We start from the raw sequence: 22,905 nt of genomic DNA on the forward strand, positions 1-22,905 counted from the left end.
ACATCATCCTAAGCCAACCCAGAAATTACAATAGATAACCCTCCCCCTTTTCTCTCTCCTTTTTTTTTGTCTTGCCTGGTATCTGAATGATTTTTCTCATTTACTGTTTCCCGGAGTCTGTCTCATAGCACATCTCCCCCCCCCCCTTCCACCTCAGCACACATCAAAAAAGCTTGTTTGTTAGACCCAGACAAAGGTGAAGGGGGGAAAGAATTTGCAGGGATAAAAGCTTCATGTGTTTTTTTTTTCTTGCTGCTGAAGCGGTGGAGTTCAGAGTAGAGCTCATGCTCACTACTGGCACAGGTCCTAGAAGGTGTAGGGAGTGTGTGTTTCTCTGTGGCATGGGGAACTGCTCCCTCCGGAACTCGCAGGTTGACCCGGATGCATGGCATGGAAGAACGGTCTTCAAGCCGACATGCCTGGCGCCTCCTCCAAGGAGAGGCCTTGGCTTTCTCTGTTTTTGTAGAGAACCCTAAGGCATCAAGATCTACTGTGCTATAAAAAAGGATCCTCTTTAGATGTAGGTCAGTACAGTCAACCAGTCCAGTAATTTGAAATCCCTTACTACTCAGTCCAAATTTCTGCTTCCTATGCATGAATTCCACCCCCCACCCCCCGTTTTAGCATATAATTTATAGAGCAAGAAAAAGTCACCTATGGATGCTAAAAATCACAGATGAATTTAGTCAGTATCTGAAAATGTAAGAGAGTACCCATGAATGTTATTAATTGTAAACATTCAATGGTGTATGCTGTTAAAGCTGGAAGTAGATGTCTCATGGGGGTGGGCATTTCTTTTTAGATTTGCATGTGATTATTGACTTTTCACCAGAATTTGGAATTTCCTATAACACGTACTGTACCAGGTGCCATGTTAGTTATTAAGTAGTAGCTGCAACCATTATGATGCATGGAAGATACTGTGACCTAAAGTATTCACCTATTAATTGGAGGAGGGGAACAGTACCATATACACAACCAGCACCTGCTGATGTTTTACTATTGCTGGCTCTAACTGCTGTGTGTCTGCTACCAATACCTTATATGATTACAAAGGCAATCTTACCAATGTTTGTCAGATAGAGAATTCTTCTCACTTAGTCCCCATATGGGCTTGACCACTCAAGAGGAAGCACCACCAGTTCCTTTATGGCTGGTGCTGTGTGTTATGTGTCGCCTCGGTTTGACATCACAGGAGGAAGAGTGAACTGACCAGGAAATGAGCAAACTCAGTCGAAAAGAACCAGGTTCTCTTCAAACCACCTGCCTGTCCCCAGTTTTGAGAACCATTAATCTCATCTAGCTTCCTCCTTCCGAAGACTTCCACCTGGCAGTCTTTGCACCTTTGCAGTAGAATGTACACCTCACCCCCACCCTCAATTCTATAGCTGTGTTCGGTTGTTTTCCTCCTTAGTGGAATCCTTCTTTTGTTTGTCAGGTACAGCTTTTGTGCATCCTCCCCTACAAGTGTATTTTAAAAAAAAAAAACAGTTTTCAGCACAAGCTTGGCACCCCAGGCTGAAGAACCTGGTGGCCTCTTCTCACCTAGCAACTGAAGGCCCCTCCCCCAAAAGGAGATTCCATAGTGTGTGAATATAATTGACATTTTTGTACCAACTACTGTAAGCTAAAATTTGGGCTCAGTGTACAGATTGACAAGCAGCAACATGGAGGCCAGTCTCATCAAACCAGGGGGCTGGATTCTACATGGCGAGGCTGGTGTGAGGTTCTATACCCCATCTCTCTGCCTCAGCAGAGAGACATATATAACACAGAACAGTTTGTCTGGGTGAAATCTGGCTTCCCAGGCTGAAGAACCTGGCAGCTTCTCTCATGGCAACTGAAGGCCCTTCCAGTCACAAACTAAGAGATTTGCTCAGAAGTTTTTATATCTGGTCTGTTTTCCAGTGGGAGTGGAACACAGGGAAAAAGCAGTGTATATACCAAGTGAGTAGCTGTTCCTTCCATGATGTGAAAAGTCTTGTTGGGGGCTGGCCAAATGGGTAGCAAGATCCAGATGTGTCTGCAGTCAACCAGTTGCCCAGCTTTTCTCCTACCTATTCATTTTGGTTCCACCAAAATGAGTATACACTCATCCATGTGCAACCCAAGCAACCTCAGTTGTATCAGCATCAGGATGTGTACATTTCTCATATTCATAAGAAAGATCTTATACCTGACTGCAGCTCCAGTAGGAGAGCTAGTGACCTTCTCAGTATTTTATTTCTTGTTTTGACGGAATGGGCAGTATTGGGTAAAGGTGCCCTCTCTCCCTAAGCTTGTGCTGGAGTGCTTATATTCCTGAAGGGTACTCAACCTTCTTTCTTCCTAAGCTGCCCTGGTCAAACACGTCCTACTGAGCTGCTGCTCTTATGACTGTATTGCCTCTCTGTTTGGCAGATTGGTGGCAAGGTGGGGCTTTGGTTTGAAGGGCTTTATTCCTGAGTTCTCCACAGTGGACTTGAGGAGAGTATTTTGTGAGAACGGTGCACACAGATTCTCTCTGCTTCTAGGGGAAAATGCCTTAGGAGGCCAACCTAGCTTGTCCAGCCTCATCCAACATTAACCAGGTTTGGTCACTTCTGGAGCACAAAGCTTTCCTTCTCCACTCATATTCCTTTTTCTGTCACTGCCCTCACTTAGCAGTCTGCTTTGCTTGTTTGCCCTCTATACAGAATGACAAGATGACCAAATGGCAAGGCAGTGGGATACAAACCCTTAACTCTCTAAACCCCTCTAATGCCAGAAGAGCAGGGCTTTTTTTCTGGGAAAAGAGATGGTGGAACTCAGTAGGTTGCCCTTGGAGAAAATGGTCACATGGCTGGTGGCCCCGCCCCCTGATCTCCAGACAGAGGGGAGTTGAGATTGCCCTCCGCACTGCTGAGCGGCGTGGAGGGCCATCTAAACTCCCCTCTGTCTGGAGATCAGGGGGCGGGGCCACCAGCCATGTGACTATTTTCAAGCGGTTCCGGAACTCCGTTCCACTGCGTTGCTGCTGAAAAAAAGCCCTGCAGAAGAGTATTAAAAGCATCTCACCTCTGTTTTGCCCTTAGGCTGATCATGCCCATATCCTCACTGAAAAGAACAAGCTTACCCATTCCTTATCCTCTCATAATATCTATTGGAATCCCAACAACAGTATGAAGCAGTGTCCCCCTATCCCCCCACATCCCAGCAGCTAAAATTTTGAGACTCCCACTAAGCAATTTGCAGCTGTCTTAAGAAGCAGGCATTTTAGCAGTCTTTGTAAAAGTGACAGAGGCCACCTCAGTTGGATCTATTCTGGACACTGATGACCATAACATCAGGAGTTGATTGTGGAAGTTCACCATCCTTGGTTTCTCCACTCTTCCTATTCCAGCAATCTGAGAGTATCTTCTTTTAGTGTTAAAGTTTTGATACAATTTAGCCACTTTTGCTTATTGGCTGTTTTGACTCTGTAAATTGGAAGGAGCAGTCTTTACAATGTCTGTCTGGTTTGTGCTGGAAACCTAGGTGCCATAACTCCAGAACTGCACTTAAAACATGGCTCAGGGCCTGTGTTCTGTTCTGCATAAAATCCCGTAAAAGACTCACAGGTCATGAAGACCTCTGAGACCCTGAGAGAGTGGATGGTACTGAGCTATTTGTTCTGCTGGTTCAGATAATAAAAGGAGTCCTTTAGCTACAAAATCCCAGTGCTTACTCAAAACCAATCCAATTGTCTTTCTAGTTTCATGAACCTTTCTTTCTCTGTGCTCCATATTGTGTCTTAGAACAAATTCCTGACATTTCCATAGTTACATCACTGATGATGTAGTAAAGCTAAATGAGGTTTCCGTGTCTGTCCTCACAAAAGAGGTCACCCAAAGCAGAGACTCATACCTCAGCTAACCTCATGAGAAGATGAAATCTATACATTTTGTCACAACCAAGTGTCTGTAGAAGAGGTTTTGCTGCAGATTAGTATGAATTGTTACCAGGATGTTGATTATAAACAGTTACATAGTGTTTTAAAGACATTCAATGCAATTTTACTTAAAAGTATCTTGTAACCTTTACAATATCATGGGTCAGTGCTGTCCCTGTATTGCATATATGTGACTGAGAACAAGCAGCCTGCTCAGGGTAGCGCAAGATTTGAACTAGGGACTTCTTGATTTGTAGCTTAGTATTGTTAGCCACTTTATCACACCAGCAGCACAGGATGGCATACATCCAAAAGAAACTCAAAATATGGAATGACTTGCTGGTCTATCACGCCAATAGCAGCCTCTTTGTTGGAGGACAGGAAGCTGTCCTGGACATGTTACTGGAGAAACAGGAGCAGAAATCTTTTAAATGAATAAATGTAGAGGTAGTTCATGTAGTGCCAGCATTTTAAGCAGCACATGGTATGATTCCAGAAATGACAGGCTGATGACCCTTAGTTAAGTTCTAGACAAGCTGATAGTCTAGTTTTAAAAAGCAGACTAGCTAAGCACACAGCCTCACCAATCTAAAATGCTTTTGAGTGTCTCATATACCTCCATAATACATCATTTTGTAAACGCTTGGATCCTTTTTTTCCTAAACTTTCTACTCCCTCCCACCTTGCCAGGCAAGCATGGAATAAATGGTCCTTACTCATAACTGCATGCATACATTCTATTGCTGTGCTTACATATCTGTGTAGCAGAACAAAGGTATGCTGAAGATTATTGCAGCAGGAGTCTCATTCCATCCACTGGCATCTCAATCATGTCATAAGCATCCCAGCTGAATTCAGCATTAGACAGCATTATAGTTCAAGACTCCACTAGTTCTGGTCATTGAGAAACTTTCCTTATGGAACTCAAAAGCTGTATACAAACCAAATTCCTATGTGAAGGAAGGGATTGGGGTACCCTTGTGGCTTCATTCAAATGGGTGATGTCCCCTTGCACTGTCTAACCCTAAGGTTGAGTGATTGGCATGTGGTGAAGGGCTCCTGTTTTGAGTTAATGTGAGTGTCAATGGAGAGGAGGAGGCTATCTGGGATTGGCATCTGGGGAAGGGATAATTCTTCCTTCTCCTTTGGAGGGTCTTGCAGGTGAGATTATGAAAGAGTCACTCCATTCATGTGAGATTGAGGTGGGGGAAGAATGAGGCCCCCTTGGCTGGTGGAGGCATCAGCTCAAAGGTCAAACCCTGAGCTGTTGCTTGGAGTAGAGGGCATTATGCCAAGCTTGTCTTCTGGTGCCATTTCCAGAGTTCAGTCATTCTTTCACCCTCCCATTCAGGTAGTCATACTGCTAGAGGTTCTGCCACTACCACTGAAGAGCATAAGAGATAAGCAGTTTTATTTTGGGTCCTTGAAGAATGAGAGTTCTCTCTTTACAGAGGAAATGCTCTCTATACAGGTAAACCACAGGAGTTACAAACACAGAGGCATCATCTCCTGGATTTCCTCCAAATCCATAGGTGGCTTGTATTACTTTCTCATTGAATGTTGTTTAACCACATTGTTGCCCAGAATTGTCAGTGAAACTGTTGAGTGCTCCAGACTTCAGGATGAGTTGGTTCTCTGAACTGTGGTAAAATTAGTGACAGACAGGGTCACCCATTTGCAAATGTCTGAGAATATCAATGAATGAAGAAGTGGTGTCCTGGGTATCCAAAAATTAATCAGTTTCTTTCCTTGGTCAAAAGATTGGTGAGGCCTCTAGGCCCCGGTGCTTACACAGTCATGCTGTTGAGCATGCAAGAGGCCTTGAAGGCCTCAGTGTACCTTGTGCCCCTCTAAACATAGGCTGGATACTTACTATCTCTACCATTGTACTACTTACTAGAAGTAGAGGATAGCCGTGGGGGTGAGATACAGTCAGTGAGGTCTCTGATGCTCCCTTGACTGAGAGCCTCTTTCACTGTCTCCCTTCCGCAAAGGGTGTAAACATTACCAGGACTGGTGCAGGTGCCACTATGATGTGAGGTGAGAGCCGCTGTGATCTGGTTGCTCCTGGCAGCATTTATAGAAAGCAGATTATCCTTGCATGGGTGTCAGCACAGTTATTTCCAGCATTATGCTGCCGTCAAGTGGCAGGGTGACACTGGCATGGGAAGTAACCAGATTGCCGATTCTACCCATGTAGTTGGTGATATCAGGCTATACAGGGTGGACCCAAGTGCATTAACCATATCTCTGGCACCACTGTTGGTAACGTATGAACCAGTTCCAGCAATGGATTGTGTGAAGCTATGCTGTTGATAAGCCCTACATTTAAGGTGATTGGAAGTTTTTACCATGGTATCAGATGTATAAAACATCAGAATTGCATACTGGCACTTTGAGGCACCTTATTTCCTCATGGTGTCTACTTGTGACACATAATGTGGAAGATAGGTCTATCAGAGGCTACTAGCCATGGTCGCTAAAGGGAACCTCCACAAACAGAGGCACTAAACCTTTGAATACCAGTGCTAGAAGGCAACATTTGACCTCTGTGCCCTGTTGTTGGCACTCCATAAGCAACTGGTTGGCCACTGTGTGAGTTGGGATGCAGGACTAGATGAACCACTGGTCTGATCCAGCAGGGCTCTTCTTATGTTCTTATGATTCTTGTGTGGAAGTGGGTTACTATGGCAGGATCTTCTTTAAGGGCAGGGAAGCCTGTTGCATTATCCTTAGGCTAGCTGTATGATTTAAATTAATAATTTTATTTAAAAGGAAGATATTTAAAAGGAAGAGTACAAATAGCACTCCATCCTTCTGGAGATGACAGGACAAGAAGGAAGTAGTTGGAAGTTCTCTTAGGTTTCAGTAGTGATGGCTCACCGCAAGAAGGATCTGGAACTCAAAGTGGCTCATATAGGTTTCCCAAAGAGGAGCCCCGGCCCTGACCAGACCTGTACTTAGCTTCAGCAAAGTTGCTGAATCATGTCCCCTTCAGGCATATCTGGAGGTCTGCTGTCATCTGTTCATTTTAGAAAGGTGAAGGACCCATTTCCAATCTGCTTCATAAGGGGAACTTCAAAAAAAGCTATTTCATCCATAAACTCATGCAGAGGTGCTTTCTGCCTGTGAAGCTCCTCTCTGTAGGTAGTAACAACTTGATCCTTGCTGTGCATGAGGGGGCTGAACAATCTCAGCCTGTGGATAAGTTTCTGAAGCATAGTGCCCTGAGAGGTTTTCCACTTCTGGCTTAAAATGTTGTGAGAACAAACTGCTGGATGGAGGGGAGGAGCCATGGCTCAGTGGAAGAAATCAGGTTTGCATGCAGAGGGCCGGGCTACAATCCCCAGCATTTTTAGGAAGATTAGGAAGTAGGTGATGTGACAGACCTTAACCTGAAGCCCTGCTCCTAGTCAGAATAGACAAGACTGACTTCAGCTAACTAATAGTCTAACTCGGTATAAGACATTTTCGTGTTTCCTGAAGGAGGCTGTAGGCGCTCATTCCATAGTCAGATCCCACTGGAGATTTCCGAGGACAGGCTGAAGGAGCTATGAGAGAGGGATTAAGATTTGATACTGTGTAATATTGTTGGAGTGTATGACCTAGCAGATTCATTCTGGTCATCATTTTGATAGTGTAATAGTGATTTGATTCATTTTACGTTTGTTTGTGGTCTTTTTAAAAGCGAGTGTGTTTCTCCGGCAATTAAAATTCCTGACATAATTTGGGCTCTTGCTCCCCCCGCCCCATCCTCACAAGCCACACTTGAACAGTTTTGAGTTGAGGAATCAATGTACAACTTGTGAGTCTATTTCTTCTAAATGGGTTTTTGCAATCCGCTTAACCCCTTATTAATACTACAGAACAATCTTCCCTTGTTTGGTAAGTGCTTGGGACCTCTGTTCAGGAGCCTAATTTTCAGAGTGGTGTGTGGGACACACTGCATCACTCTTTGTCTCAGCAAAGAGATTCCTAACGGTCTCATTCAAGAAGAGAGACTGAGCCTGGGAAGCTTAAATAGCTTTCTCTAGAAGCGAAACACGTTGAGAAGAGGGGGTTGAGCATCCTGCTTGGAACAGCCTCTCGGAGAGAAATGTAAGCATGCTACCTTAATAGTAGGCTAGGTAAGTTGAAAAGTGGAAGCTTTGCTTTAGGAGCTAGAAATGTGAGATTGTGCTTCTGGAACATGTGCTGAGGAGGGAATCTGAAAGTATAAGTGCAAAAGAAAGTGGAGGGGTTCCTGTCTTGCCAAATCCGAATGTTTTTAAATGAAGTATTGCAGAGCTTCCCAATACTCGAGTTCCCAGAGGAACTTGCAAATAAGATTATAATTGTGTGCATGTGTCTCAGTGAGGCTTGTGCAGGAGAACTCAACAGTGCTGTACCCTTCATGAATCGGAGAAGACCCATTACCATTATGAGAAGTTGGGGCCAATTTGGAGGACCCAGTGTTGTTTGGTGGTTGTTTGCAATTTAAGAAGTACTTTTCTATTCAAAATGCACAAAATATTGTACAATACATTTTTTTAAAATACAAAAATTAACAATTCCAAGTACAGGAAGAGGAATACTACTGTAAGCATGGCAAATGCGTATTTGTTTGATCCATCTTTGACTTCATTCTGTTTCAATGCACAACCATATCCTCCAACTCTTGATTTCTTAAAAAAACTAACACCCATTTTGTGCTCCAGTGGCTTTGAACTGGGCTTCAATCTGGAAGACCTTGCTTCCCCTCTGTGATGGACTTCTTGCGAGGCCCCAGGAATATCACAGTTTTTTAGCCATGCCCCCCCCCCACTATAGCAGGTCTATTATGATGACAAATCTAGTGAATATTATAAAACATTTTGTCAATTAAAAGTAGGGCTGTGAGTTTTGGTTGAACAATTGGTGGATCGAATCATAGTTGGTGGAACTGAGAAATTAGGCTAGTTTGCTTAATTTAATAGAGAATGTGAGGTGAAAATGTTAGAGCCAGGCTCATTTCTTTGGCATTCTCAAAAAGGCCTTAGTATAAACGAACACAGTAAAGCTCAGAAATTTGGCAGAGAAGGAGGTGATCATGTTCTTAGTCAAACATGGGTTGACAGTCCTTAGTCAAATAAATACATAAATCTGTAATTGCAGTAGAGCTGTTCATATGCCCATGCCTTCGGGTATTGGCTAATTTCAGTATAGGCTGCACTGTAGCATGGCTTACATCAACCCAAGGTTCAACCCTGTAAGGGTCAAATAGATGTGACCTGCAGGATTTTTGATTAGGCTCTCCCATGCCTCTCTCTCCACTCCCACAACGGTAAAAGAAGCTGGGAGACAGATGTTTGTATCAGGGCTGCAAGGCTGTGATGTTTTAACCTTCCCTGTTCCCCCACATTGTTTTCCTGTGCAAATTGCAAGCGCACATAACATGGAACCACTGCTTATTTTGTGAGACAGAAACATACAGGTAATCCTGCTGGTCTCAGCATATTGTTCCCAATACTGTAAATGGCATCTTCAGCGGAATGATTGGGATAATGCAGGACTGATGCAGTCCCAATCACACACAAATACTTGTATCTATGTTTAGCTTTTTCTTTTAGTGAGAGATCCCCAACACAGGTACGGAGTCAGTTTCAAATGCCCATATTTGGACTTAATTGCATAAATAGTCCCTCCTCCCTCCATAATCCATTCTTCCTGCCTTATGTTTTTTATTGATGTCTGTTTTTATGTATATGTTATTTTAGTTCTGGTTTTTAAACTCATTTTATGATATGTAGTTATTCTGCTCTTGTTTTAGCTGTTAGCCAACTTGGTGATGCTGATTGGACTGAAAAGGCTATAAATTTTTTAAATATAAATAAACAAAAACATTGTATTTTAAGAGCATTTGTTCTAAGGATAGTAAGCACAATAAGGCTCAACACACCCTTTTTTAAAGCAAAGGATTTATGCCTTTGCCATGCATACTTATTATACAAGCCCTTTTAATTTTTTATGATAGCTGTTTAGTATGTAGAATGACCAGCTTGCCCAGGAAGGCTTGGGAGAGTAGACCAACTCCCATACCACATGCACACAGCTGTTCCTCTGGTTTGTAAGCATCTAACAATGCAGTCCTCAGCACAGTTACACCCTTCTAAGCACATTGACTTACTTGGAGTTAAACGGGTGTAGCTCTGCTTGGGACAGCACTCTTAATATGGTTCTGCCTTTTCCGTCTGGCTTGTTAGTGGGCCTTCTCCAACAACTGTCAGTCAGACCCCATAGTCTTCAGCTTCCTCAGCCTTTGCTCTTGTTTCCATCCTTTTTCTGGGATTTATAAAGTTACTGATTATAATCTTCCCTTGGACTGGGTTAACAACTAGGTTAACAGTGAAATCCTAAACAGAGTTACACCAGTCTAAGCCCATGGGCTTAGATTGGGGTAACTCTGTTTAGGATTTCACTGTAAGTCAGCCATAGAGTATGCCTCTAGACAAGTTAAAATTGATATTTTAAAATCTCCACCACCTAGCGCCCTTCTAACTTCCCAGAGAGCGGGGGGGGGGGGGAGGCTTTCATTGGTACCTCCACCCATTTGACAGGTGTGTAGATCACAAGGTGCATGTAACAGCAATTTTAGAACTGCATTGGCTGCCTGTTTGTTTCCAGGCTGAACTCAAAACTGTTGCTTGCCTTTTAAAGACTTGGGACCAACATGCCTGAAGGACCACCTTGTGGTGTATAATCACTCTTGCCAGTTGACATCTTTGGAGCAGTTATGCTGTTGGTAGTGTTTTTTTTTTTTTTTAGGGAAGTACGGTTCTGGATGGCTAAGGTATGCACTTCCCCCATGGTCGCACCATTACTGTGAAGCACATTCACGGGTCCCCCACATTTCCTAGATTTCAAAAACTTTCAGAGGGCCTTCTTAAATTTAAGGCTGTTTGGAGATTACTAATAGTAGTGCTGGCTCTTGACATTTCGTAGCTTGGCTGTTCTCCTATATGTTGTTTGATATGTACCTGATTTAATTGTTAGATGAATTTTCCAACCAGTTATTGTCATAACAATAGGAGTGAAAACTGACAAAAATGATCAACAGTGAAAAGCAAGAGTAAAAATTCTGTATGTCAAAGAGATTTTGAAAACTGATAGCAGAACATTTTCACATGCATTGATGAGGATAGAATGCCATAAATCAGATGCATCACATTACATTACTATTTATCAGATTGTCCTCAGAAAAATTTTCAGCTACTGCAAATCTGTGGAGACTCTTATGCCATAAATGTATCCTGATTAGGCAACGAAAAGCACTGTTTGCTCATTGGTGGTAGGCATATATCTTATCAGGTTGGTTCAGAATATAAAGACCAGTATAATAATTAATGGCACAAATCTTCTTCCATAAATGCAAAGGCACTATTCTACCATTGCTTTGTGATAGTGTCCCTCCAAATACTATGAAGGCATGATAGGAAATTACTGTGCCAGAAATGTTTTCCTCAATGGACTGGCTGCCATCTTATGAAAATAATTTTTTTAAAAAAAAAATTTAAGTGCAAGAATGGGAAAATGGTTGCCTGAATTGCTACTAGATCTTGTTAGAAATATATATCTCAAGGTTTGTTTTTAAGACATGTGCTTCATTTAACAGGTAGTAGACATTTTTTTGAGATAATTATACTATATTGTACTGTATTTTTCATTTGTAAGTTACTGAGCATTGAGATAAAGTAGAGTAGAATTTTGTTTTAAATTAGCAATTCTGTTTTGGGTGCATAGAACAATCTGTATTAAAGTGAGTCCATTTCCTCCTCTGCTTTGTTTGCATATTCAGGGAGTGAGTTGAAAGAGTCAGAAGCCTGTTGCAAAATTGGAGAGGGGCGGGGGTTGAACCCACTTCTCTTTTCATTCCAGAACAAGTGTCTGCATTTAAAAAAGCATTTTGATTCTGTGAGATGGGATTGTCAGGAAAAACAACCCTGAGATAGTTTCAGATGAATAGTTGTGTTGGTCTGCAAGATTCACATCCAGTGGCGCCTTAAAGGCCAATAAGATTTTCAGAGTATAAGCTTCCAAGAGTCAAAGCTCCCTTTAAAGAACCCTGAGATAATAAGCTGTGGTTGCTAATGATGTTTTAAAAATCCTCATGGCACCACTAGACCTCAAACCTGGATCCTTCCTGGGTCCAAGCCATTTTCCCGTGCCATTCTTTTACCTGTATATTCATGAAAATTTATCCTGTGCAATTCCCTTGCATTGCAGTTGTCTTGGCCTCAGCTAAGTGACCCCGATCAATTCAAGGGATGTCACATACCTGTCATGGATAGTGACTCTAGACACTGATCTGGAGCACATGGAATCCAAGCATTTGCATATCCTCTGGGAAAGGAGACACACACACAGTCATTCAAATAGTGAACTGGATACCAACAGCAAAGACCAGCCAGAATCCCTGAGGAACCTCCGCCTCAGTCTCTATAATCCCCTATGTTCACTTTTTCTCCTTGACCTAAGATGCTAGTTGGACTTCAAAATGAAGACAAAAATGCCAAAAGTGTGGTAGATTCCAGATCACAGACGCAGACTGTGGGGCCAGAGGCAGCCTTCTGAGCCTGCATTACCCTGTGTGATTTTATTATCTTCTGGAGGTTGATACTACTTGTCTACCTGAGAGCTGTCCAAAGTCCTGCAGAGCAAAATTTTGCTTCTGTCTCCAGTTTTCCCTGTTAGGGCCCAACTAGACAATTGGCTTCAACTCCTTGCTGCTTTCACTTTGCCACTGCATGGCTCCATCAACCAGTGTTTGAAAGTGCTGTCTTTTCCCCACGGACCAGTACAGATAGGACAGAATTGCTTTAGCCATAATAATGATGGAGATTCAAAGAAAAGTGTTGCCAGTGTCCTCTAACATTACTTGGAGCCACCTTAGATAGCAGGATGCTTGAAGCAAATACTAATGAGATGAAAAAATGGCTGGGAAGGGATGTGAGTGACTCTTTGGCAGTCCACCTGGGCTGTGCAGCTGAACTGAGGAGACACCCTCAAGCTAATACCCCGGCCCTAAGATAGTGGATAGTGTAGTTAAGCCCTTAATCAGGCAGAAGCCAGAATCAAATGCTGAGTGGAATCTATCAAAGATGTGCAGCAAAGAAAATATAGGTCTAAAGATGAAGGCAAGTTGAGAAAAGACTCAAATGTGGCCACAAATGTTAGTACTGTAGATGTAATGGGTGAGTGTGAGCCCTGAAACTGTTTTACAGATGAGTGATTTTCACACACCTATTTCTAGCTAATCAAGAATAGGAGGTGCTGTGTTTGTGTGTCCAAATGCATACCCTCATCCTCAAAACAGTCCTAGGAAACCCAGGCACGTCTGTTTATCGTTCTGTGGTTATATCATGATTAAAGTAAACTATGGTAGTGGGGAGGGGTCCCCTGGGGGATGGACCACATGAATCCGTGGCACATTCCCATTTTTCTAGGCTTGGTTAGGAAATTGGGCATGTTGCAAGCACGCTAGTCCTTCGAGGACTTCCTCCCCTTCTCACTTTCACCTTTGCCGCAGTTTCCTTCATGAGGTTATTGGTGTTTAAGGTCAGCCATCTAGGAGCTACACTTGCTTGATTAAAAGCAAAGCACTTTACAGGGAAGCTCAGTTCTGTTGCAAATTAATTAAAAGAAGACACACAAGACCACATTGTGCTAAGCCAAGCAAGAGTTATTTTCAAGGCTTCAGCTGTTTTGCAAGTACGCTTTGTGAACCCAAGTTTTCTGACAGGCTGAGGCCTAAGGTATTGCAAGCAGACTTTAGCTTGTTCTACTAACAAGCAAGGAATTGCCTCAGTTAGTATGTGCAAATAAGACTCAGATCCTTTGGTCTTGCTGTCAAGAATTGCAGTGTGAACTATTCCCCTAGATGTCTTAGCATACACTGAGGAATGTGGTCTGAACAGGCTCAATACATATAGCCGGTTTTCTTGGTTTTGTTTTCATTGTTGGTCAACCAGTGGTGAAATTGTTAGACATGTTCAAGGCCAGGGGAAGGAGTTTAATTCACTTTCTAGGATTTTCAAAAAGTGGCAGTAATGCACGAGATGGGTGTTGTTGGTCCTGCAGCAGTCTGAAATCTTGTCTGTCACCTGCCTATTTATTTATTGCATGCCCAGCATGGTGTCTACATTGCCACCAGTAACTGTAGGCACCCTCACATCTCATCTAAAACTGTCATGGAGCTGTGTTGTTACAAGAAAAGGGAATCAATAGTTGGAAGCCCTGGGCCAAATCTTCACCTTAAATAATAGAACCTGTTTCCCCCCCTGTCCAGTTACCAACCCCAAGGACCAAAAACGTGGACAAGCAGCATCTGTGGCAGTAGAATTTGGCAGCAATACCAGCACACTGGCTGAAAAATGGCCATTCCTTGTTTACATGTATTTTGAGTAGTCCTCCCTTCCAAAAAAAAGAGCTAAATTGGAGCTTGGACAGCAAGTGGGGTGTTTGGGGGCCTTTTAAAAAGCATTTCTGGACTTCCTTTCCTATCAGGCAGAAGACTGATCCATCTGGTGGTTTTGTGTCTCCTTCGATGACCTTAGGTTACAAGGCAGATCCATGAGCATGAGCAGGAGAACGAGTTGCGGGAACAGATGTCAGGATATAAGCGGATGCGGCGCCAGCACCAGAAGCAGCTGATCGCCCTGGAGAACAAGCTGAAGGCTGAAATGGACGAGCACCGCCTCAAGCTGCAGAAAGAGGTGGAGACTCATGCCAACAACTCGTCCATTGAGCTGGAGAAGCTGGCCAAGAAGCAAGTGGCCATCATAGAGAAGGAGGTGAGTTAAGACCTGAAACGGCTGGCTTGTATCTGACATATTCCAAAGACTTTGAGGGCACTTGAGCTTCCTTAAGAGGGGGCAGAAATTTCTGCCAGTTCCCTCTCCCTCTTCAGCCTCCAGCTGTGTTGCTCCTGAGATCCACCAACCTCCAGCTACTCTTTATGCTTTCTTGACTGTATGGTTGGGTCCAGGCCATTGTGTCTTGGACAGAGGGATGAATGACGATGCATTTCGGAGCTAAGGTACCCTTTATGCACAGTGAGACATTAGGATTCAGACGTATGCCACTTGAGACTGTAATTAGGGGAAGGGGCTATATTTTCCAGTGCTTGACAATGCAAAGAGCTTATTTCATTTTGATAGCTAACATACCAGGAAGGGGACTGTGCCAAGCCTGGTGGGATGGTTTGCTCTATACAAGGAGTTCTCTGTATCAAGGGGCTAAATGAACTATGAACACTTAAATTCTGAAGAAGCACGTTCCAGATTTCGACTGCTTCATTCTGCATAGTGTATGCATATTTACACAGGATGGGAGTTAGGGATTCCTCAATAAAGGTTCATATTTTGCAATGAGGGGACCAGTTTGGATTCAGTTAATTACACAATAGGATACATCTGCCTGAGTAACTACTGGAACTGCAGACTTTACAGCTTAGTCTTCAGCACATTTGCTTAAAAATAAATTCCATTTATTTAAATAGTTTAGTTTCCAGTAAGCACAGTTCAGGAATGCAGTTTTTGTTTTGCTTTGCCTTTGGTAAATATGGCTTGCCTTTGCTATCTCCCCTCTGCCAACTGTTAGAGAGGGACCTTATTCTGTGTACAAAGCATGCACTCTGCTACTGAATGACACAGGTTGAGTCTCCAGTTAAAGAATCTCAGCTCCTTCTGCCTGAGACCTCAGGGCTGCCGCGTATCAGAAGAGGCAGTATCGAGCTAAATCGTCCAAAAGGCTGTCTCTGCACAAAGCAGCTGCAAGATAATGGACCGGCTTTGGAACATGGCGAGAGAGCAGTGGTGGCATTGAGGGAGGTACTAAGTGTTGGGTGGATGGTCCCTTTTGGCAGTAGGAAGTTGATAGTAATTCTCTTCTCAGGATCAGGGATGGGGAAACTGGAAAGGATCCAAGAAGCAGATTATACTGTGGACTTAGGAAGGTTTAAGATCAGGTAGTCCATTTTTAGGCATCACACAGGGGCCAAGCTGATCTTGGGTATGATTGGTGTATAGACATCACGGAGTTCTGCTAGCCTAGACTATGAATGATCAAACAGCAGTGCAGGGAGAACAGCCAAGAAGGAGCAACTGAAAATGGTGGTAAGATGTTGATGACATCTCTTTTTATCTTTCAGGCAAAGGCAGCGGCAGCAGATGAGAAGAAATTCCAGCAGCAGATTTTGACTCAGCAGAAGAGAGATCTGACCAATTTCTTAGAAAGTCAGAAGAAGCAATACAAGATTTGCAAGGAAAAGATTAAAGAGGCAAGAAAGGTTCTTCCAATTTTTATTCTTGGTTTTAGAGCTAAAATGTGTCCTGAGGGTTATTTCTTTGAATGAATTTAAAACGAAGTCAGTAATTTCCTTATAATACATTAGAACAGAACATCTCAGAGATTGTTTACTTCCCTGAAAAATAAAACAATTGGCTTGCTTTTTTAGTTGCACATTTGGGTTTATAACCTGTCCCTTCTTGAACACTTGAAGGGTGGGGGAAATATTAGTAACAAAAGTATGAATGGATTGAGTCAAATGCTTTACACAGAACTCTTTCCATTCAGAAGAGAGCTTCTATATGGGTAAGAGAAGATTTTGCAAATATTCCCTTCCCCTCCCTACCCAGCTCACTTTTTTGCCCCTTCCTTGCTGCCAGTTGTAATCCTGACAATGACTGCATGCCTTGTCGCAGCTGGGAACTATTTTCCTCCTCCCTTTTTTTAAACATGACATTTATTTTTTTATTTTTTTTATGCTGCCTTTCTGCTCAAAAGAGGGCCTTCAAGATGTCGATCATTGAAACACTAATTGGAAGCATTGCCCTTGCTTCGATTTGTCTTCGGACATCACATGGCCATATCTGATTGGCTATGTGGCATTGTCATGAAGTGAAACCAGAGTGAGAACAGTGCTTCTTGCCCTTGCTCTGGCAGCAGTGGGGAACACAATTTCTGTTGCTGCTAAATTAAGCAAAAACATCAACGGCTGTTGGAAGAGCATCTTCACACCCTGCAAATAGTTAAAAAGGTGTGAGGAGGGGAGCATTTCGGTTCAGTCCTAGAAATGTAATAAATGTAACCAGGGCTTTTTTCTGGGAAAAGAGGTGGTGGAACTCAGTGGTGGAACTCAGGACCGCACAATGACGTCACTTTGGGTTAGCTGGAACAAGAGGGGAGTTTTTTAAAGTTTAAATCGCCCTTGGCGATAATGGTCACATGGCCGGTGGCCCCGCCCCCTGATCTCCAGACAGAGGGGAGTTTAGATTGCCCTCCGCGCCGCTCCAGCAGCACGGAGGGCAATCTACACTCCCCTCTGTCTGGAGATCAGGGGGCGGGGCCACCGGCCATGTGACCATTTTCAATAGGTGCCAGAATTCCATTCCACCGCGTTCCTGCTGAAAAAAAGCCCTGAATGTAACCAGTGTAGTCATCAACGCCTCCTCCTATATTGAGGTCTTTCACTGCTTCTGAAGTTCAGGCTACAGCTTTGGTGAACCAAAAGTTTTGAAGGGAGTCTCATAAATACCAGGCAACTATGCCTACATGCATACCTCCAGACTTGGTGCATGGATGTTCAGTCAATGGCTGGGCTATGATGTGTGTTCCATTGTCTGTCACCAAAAATCTTAATTCAGCCTCCTGTATAAATTACACAGTTGTGCAGAATTGCTCTTTCCACATTTTGTTATCTTCTCTCTGAGAGGTGCTAGGAGCTATAGAGGGCATTGAAATCTTGCCCACCCCCCAAAGGTACGAGACATCTTACGGTTCTGGCTTTTAAGATTTCATCCGGTGCTGTGTACACACTTCCAAGCATATTTTCACAACCACAAGTTCTGAGACTTTGGAAAACAGACAAAATGGTTTTCAGGGAAGAAGCAACAATACAAAGAGAGGGAAGCCCTTAAAGGTGAAGTGGAGGCAAAATCTAAGCTTGTTGCTTCTGGTCCTTGCAGATCATCTGGTGCAGAAATCCTCCTTAGGTTGCTTGAAGATAGAAATGGCAAAAAGAGGCGGAGTTGAAAGACCTTATTTAAAGGCTGGTCCCATGTAGACATTTGTGATGAAATGCAGACTCTCGCTCTAGAAAAGCTGAAGACCACCGTGCTAAAGCATGGCCGTTTCTTAACACCTTACTGAGCTTTGCACCCCCATTTATTTATATGCACGTACTGTGCAGTGGTGTGAATTTGGTATTACCTGAAAATCTGCTTATTTGTAGGGTCTGGTAGTATTAGACGATGGGCAGCTTACCTTACAGTGATGGTCTGTGTGTCCATATAGAATGCCAGCCTTACTCTTTGGTTACCTGAGGTCATGGTGCACCCCCTACCTAAAATACTCTGCATGTGGGCTTGGTTTTGTGAACATGTTCTGCTGGTGTCATAATTATCCCATGTCCTTGAGATATATCATATACTTCACTCTGGTTTCAGTACCCAGGTAAGCAAAGTCTGTGTAATGCTGTGCTGTGAATGTCTTTTTGGCATTCTTTTTCACCTATGGAAGGCACTCTATCAGGGCACATCGACCATCATGCTTGGCACATCCAAACAAGGCCCCTTACCATGATGATGACTGTTCCTGAGTTTGAAGTTCATCTTCCGAGGCCTCCCTTCTAGATATACCTTATCAGCTGCTCTTTAAGAACTGATCCCATATTTGCATTCTTTTAAAAAGAAATGGCTTTGGAAGGTTTGAACTCTGGATATTCCAGTGCCACTTGCCCAGTAGAAATAGTACAGTTCTTGCACATAAGTAATGATCTTACACTTATGCAAATTGCTGCAAAAGTGTTATATTGTGAGGAGGCAGTCTTGCTCCAGTCCCAGTGCAGAGGAGGGGCATGTTCCTTTTCCATTCTTCCTGTGGGAAAGCCTCTGGTTGAGATAGGAGGGAGTTTACATTCACCCTCTTCTTCTTCCTTTGTCTGAGTCCCTTGACTTCTTGTTTTTTCGGGAAAGAGGAGTCAAGCCAAACACCACCTCCTCGGCCTCTGGATGAGAGAGTTTAAATAGATTTCCACAACTCCTTATATCAAGTTGCACCTTTGGTCTGTCTAGCTCAGTACTGTCTACTCTTCTCAGAAACAGTTCTCCAGGATCATAGGCCAACAAGGATCTGTTCCAACACCTTCTGGATGAGATCCTTCAATCAGTGATTGAACCTGGGACCTTTGGCATGTAAAACTGTCACTAAGCATGGAACCCTCACTCCAGTCACACAAGTCACTAACTTTGTGGAATCTGCAAAATGCAAATTGTCTGTCACCATGGGGAAGGTACTTGGGAAGTGTGTCCCCCAATGCATAAAAAGCCACAGGCTAAAATGTAGTGATGACACTCCGCAGAGCCCTAGATGCTATATAAAGCACTTAATATCTTTGGAACAAGCTTCTGAAATAGATGATTAAGGGCTACAACAGGGATTATGCTTTTTAGGTGTGGCATCTAAGGACTTTTAAAAACTGTATGCATACAATTACTGTGTATGGGTGTGTCAGATGCATGTTTGAACACAAATATATCATGCAGATATACTCATCAGAGAGCCAGGGTTGTCTGTAGCTCCCTCTGAAGTGTACACTTACTGACCTGCACATTTGCATTGGAGTGGTCCTTATATTTCCATTGTCAAGAATAGGCTGATAGAATGTGACATAACTCCATCCAGTGTCTCTGGTTTAAATGCTGTACTCTGTCCCTGGATCAGTGTTGCTTTGACTTAGATCAAGCCTGTCTCAAATAATATTCGATTTACATACCGCCCTTCAGGATGACTTAACACCCACTCAGAGCGATTTACAAAGTATGTTATATTATTATCCCCACAACAAAACACCCTGTGAGGTGGGTGGGGCTGAGAGAGCTCCTAGAAGCTGTGACTGACCCAAGGTCACCCATCTGGCTTCAAGTGGAGGAGGGGGGAATCAAACCTGGTTCTCTAGATTAGAGTCCTGCTCTCTTAACTGCTACACCAAACTAGCTTCTGCCTTCTTCCCTCTTCTTTTCCCTTAAATAATACAATCAGTGCCCTTAGTCTTCCAGGATATAGATCTTGAAAATAGATCTTCAGGATGTTATATTGTGAAATAGTTGCACATATTTTTTTAAAAATCTCATCTTTTAAAAAAATATGCTTCACTAAATATCTGCGGCTATAGAGCTTTCAGATAATTCTATTAACTTCCCAAATCTGTGCTGGTCCCCCCCTCCCCCCTTCATTTGTGACTCACCTGCAGGGAATCTTTTTTAGGTACATGATATAAAATGCATTTAACCCCCCCCCCCCCCCATATATTTAATACCCTGTAGTCATGGAAGGAAAGGCCTGGTAGAAACTTTACCAGAGTGCATTGGAAAGAGACGGTAATTTTAATCACTGCAGTTTATACCAGTTTTAAGCATACACATGCAAAATATCTCTTGCATCCCAGATTATCAAATAGTTATTGCCTGGGTACTATGTTCGTTTTCTTTGCATGGGTTACAACTAGTACATAAGCAAGTGCTTTGAGTCTGGTTTGCACATGGATGTACATCCCTTATTTTCTCAACACTCAGTTATCTGGTGGCTGGGTGTGTGAACAGACTTTCTTAAAAAGCATTTCACTTGAGGTGAAGCGAGGTGAAATGGAAATGCTGTTCATGGTGTGTTATCTCAGCTAGCCCATTTGCACATGAGACGAATCACACCTTGGCTGTGTCTTGTTGGCACCAGCTTTGAAAAGCTGAGTGTAACGCTCTGGAAAATCTTGATGTGTACCTTCATGGCTATATTACCACACAGTCAGGTAAATCATTAGTGCTTCCATGAGGATTAATTGAAAACATGTCTTGGCTGTTTTATCTACAGAAATTCCCTTCTTCTTCTCCATAAGTGTCTTGTTAATTTAAAATCATGCAAAGGTATCTCCTCTGCTCTTTTTGCTTCCTGCTTTGCAATTCTCTCTGTAGTGAAGGGAAGGTGCAGTCCTGTTGGAGGTCACTTGAATAGTTTAGGAGTAAGATTCTTCGAAGAGGAGTGCATGCTTCAGCTCCTCTTTTAGGGTTTAGGAGACAGCAGTTTCATTAAATGCAATGACATAGTGTCTCCTGATTTGCACCAAGTTACATAAAGCACAAAATTGTCCCAGTAAGGTTTGCTTGACTCAATCCAAACATTGTGGACATCCCTCAGAATTCCTCAGATGTTTTACCTGAGGAGCCCACCCACCCCATAGCACTAGAGGGCTCAGAACACAGGGGTGGGGGCTCTAGCTGTCATAAAAGAGCTGTCTGCCCTGGCAGTCATCCCCCATGGGGATGGGGTATTGTGTTGTCAGGTAGAGAGAACTCCCTGGCTCCTGCACAGATGCCCATTGGGTGCATATGGCCTGGCACCAGCTAGCTTGGGTGTGGCTGGATGGCCTTTGCAACTGCCATGGGTGGGGATGGTATCCAACTGTGGACAGGGTTGGGCTGGAGGGGCCGTGTTGGGCTGCAGAGGTGGGTCCAGCTCCTAAAGTGGGCCTTGAGAGAAGGCCTGGAGAAGCATGGGGCAAGACTAAGAGGGAGCAAACCCAGGAGGCAAGGAAGCAGTAAGTGAAGTAACTTCTTGACCTCTTTTGGAAGGAGGGGACAGCTCCATAACTGTTTGGAAGTCAAGCATGTGGCAGTTCCTTGGCACTTTCTGGAAGCTGCAGCCTGAATGAACTGAAAGCAGCTTCCTGTGTGCCCCAGAGGAAAGCAGAAGTATTAAGGAACCTCATTCCTACCTGTTCTGTGAACTTTTAAATCATTTCACTCTTTTCCTTGTAGCCCCTGTATTGTAAATTAATTAGTTCCCAGCGGGGACATTTGAGGAGTGATGGGCTTAAAGGAGTGATGGGCTTGAACCCATTTGGAGGGGGATTCAGAGGTCCTATGTTGCCTTTAAGCAGAAGCAGGGAGGGGGAAGCAGCACCCAAGTTTCTTTCCTGTCATGAAAGAAGTCTGCATTTAATATACAGTATTTATTTCTTGGTCATTCCTTTGTGTGCATGTAGGAGATGAATGAGGATCACAGCACACCGAAGAAGGAGAAGCAAGAGAGGATATCCAAACACAAAGAGAACCTGCAGCACACACAGGCTGAAGAGGAGGCCCATCTTCTCAGCCAGCAGAGACTCTACTATGACAAAAACTGCCGTTTCTTCAAGCGAAAAACGATGATCAGGAGGCACGAGTTGGAGCAGCAGAACATTCGGGAGGTAGCACATCTTGCCCCTGTTTTTTAAGCTTCGTATATGCAGGAGGAGAGGGAAATGGGATTAGTATGGGTGGTTATTCGCCAAGTGGCATTCAGGGCTGATTCAAGGTATTTGATGTTCCAAGCAAGCCCATGCCAATGCTGGCCGTGACCAAATTAAGACTCTATGGTGACACCCAGCCAGTGACAGCACAGGCCCAGGACATGATGCCAGTCCCTTTCCCTGCTGTCAATGACTAGTAATCACATGGTGAATCAGCACCTTCCTCCTTGTGCCACCCCAAGCAGTCATATTCTGTTACTTGAACTCTGATAGCTTGATCCTATTTGCCTTCCCCCTGCCTTGGTATTTCAGGCCAGTGGTCCTCTTTGTTTATCTTTCAAGATTTTACATGTTTACATAATCATGAGGCTTTAAAAAACATAGGCTTTATATCATTTTTAGCATTTTTAAATCTATCCAAGGCCTGGTCAGTCAGCACTATGTGCAGCTTTGTTCTGAAAGGATGGGAGTTAATTTTGTGATTGACACAAGGGACAGCCAGTCAGCACTCTGCCAGTCTGACTTCTGCTGAAAATCAGGAGGCCAGGTTCCCCCTGATCCTTGTTCTGAGAAGAAGCCTGTGCATATTCCACAAATGCAGTGAATGTGCTTCCATAGCAACCTCACTGAAAGTGTCACACACACTCTTATAATCTATACCTGTAAAAGGCAGGCCGTGTTCCAGACGACTCACTTCTTTTCCTAGAGCACAGATGCG

At 43.5% G+C, this 22,905-nt stretch overlaps 1 protein-coding gene across 2 annotated transcripts in view; it reads left to right on the plus strand.

The window, feature by feature from the left end:
- TAOK3 (TAO kinase 3) overlaps positions 1–22,905 on the plus strand; it is a 119,097-nt gene that overhangs the window by 84,116 nt on the left and 12,076 nt on the right. For both annotated transcript variants that reach the window (XM_054996391.1, XM_054996392.1), the window contains 3 exons: positions 14,461–14,697; positions 16,056–16,184; positions 21,942–22,145. In XM_054996391.1, the coding sequence (XP_054852366.1) occupies positions 14,461–14,697; positions 16,056–16,184; positions 21,942–22,145 (570 nt within the window). The remainder of the gene's footprint in view (positions 1–14,460; positions 14,698–16,055; positions 16,185–21,941; positions 22,146–22,905) is intronic.

This window comes from Eublepharis macularius, chromosome 13 (assembly GCF_028583425.1).
Source record: "Eublepharis macularius isolate TG4126 chromosome 13, MPM_Emac_v1.0, whole genome shotgun sequence".
NCBI lineage: Eukaryota > Metazoa > Chordata > Lepidosauria > Squamata > Eublepharidae > Eublepharis > Eublepharis macularius.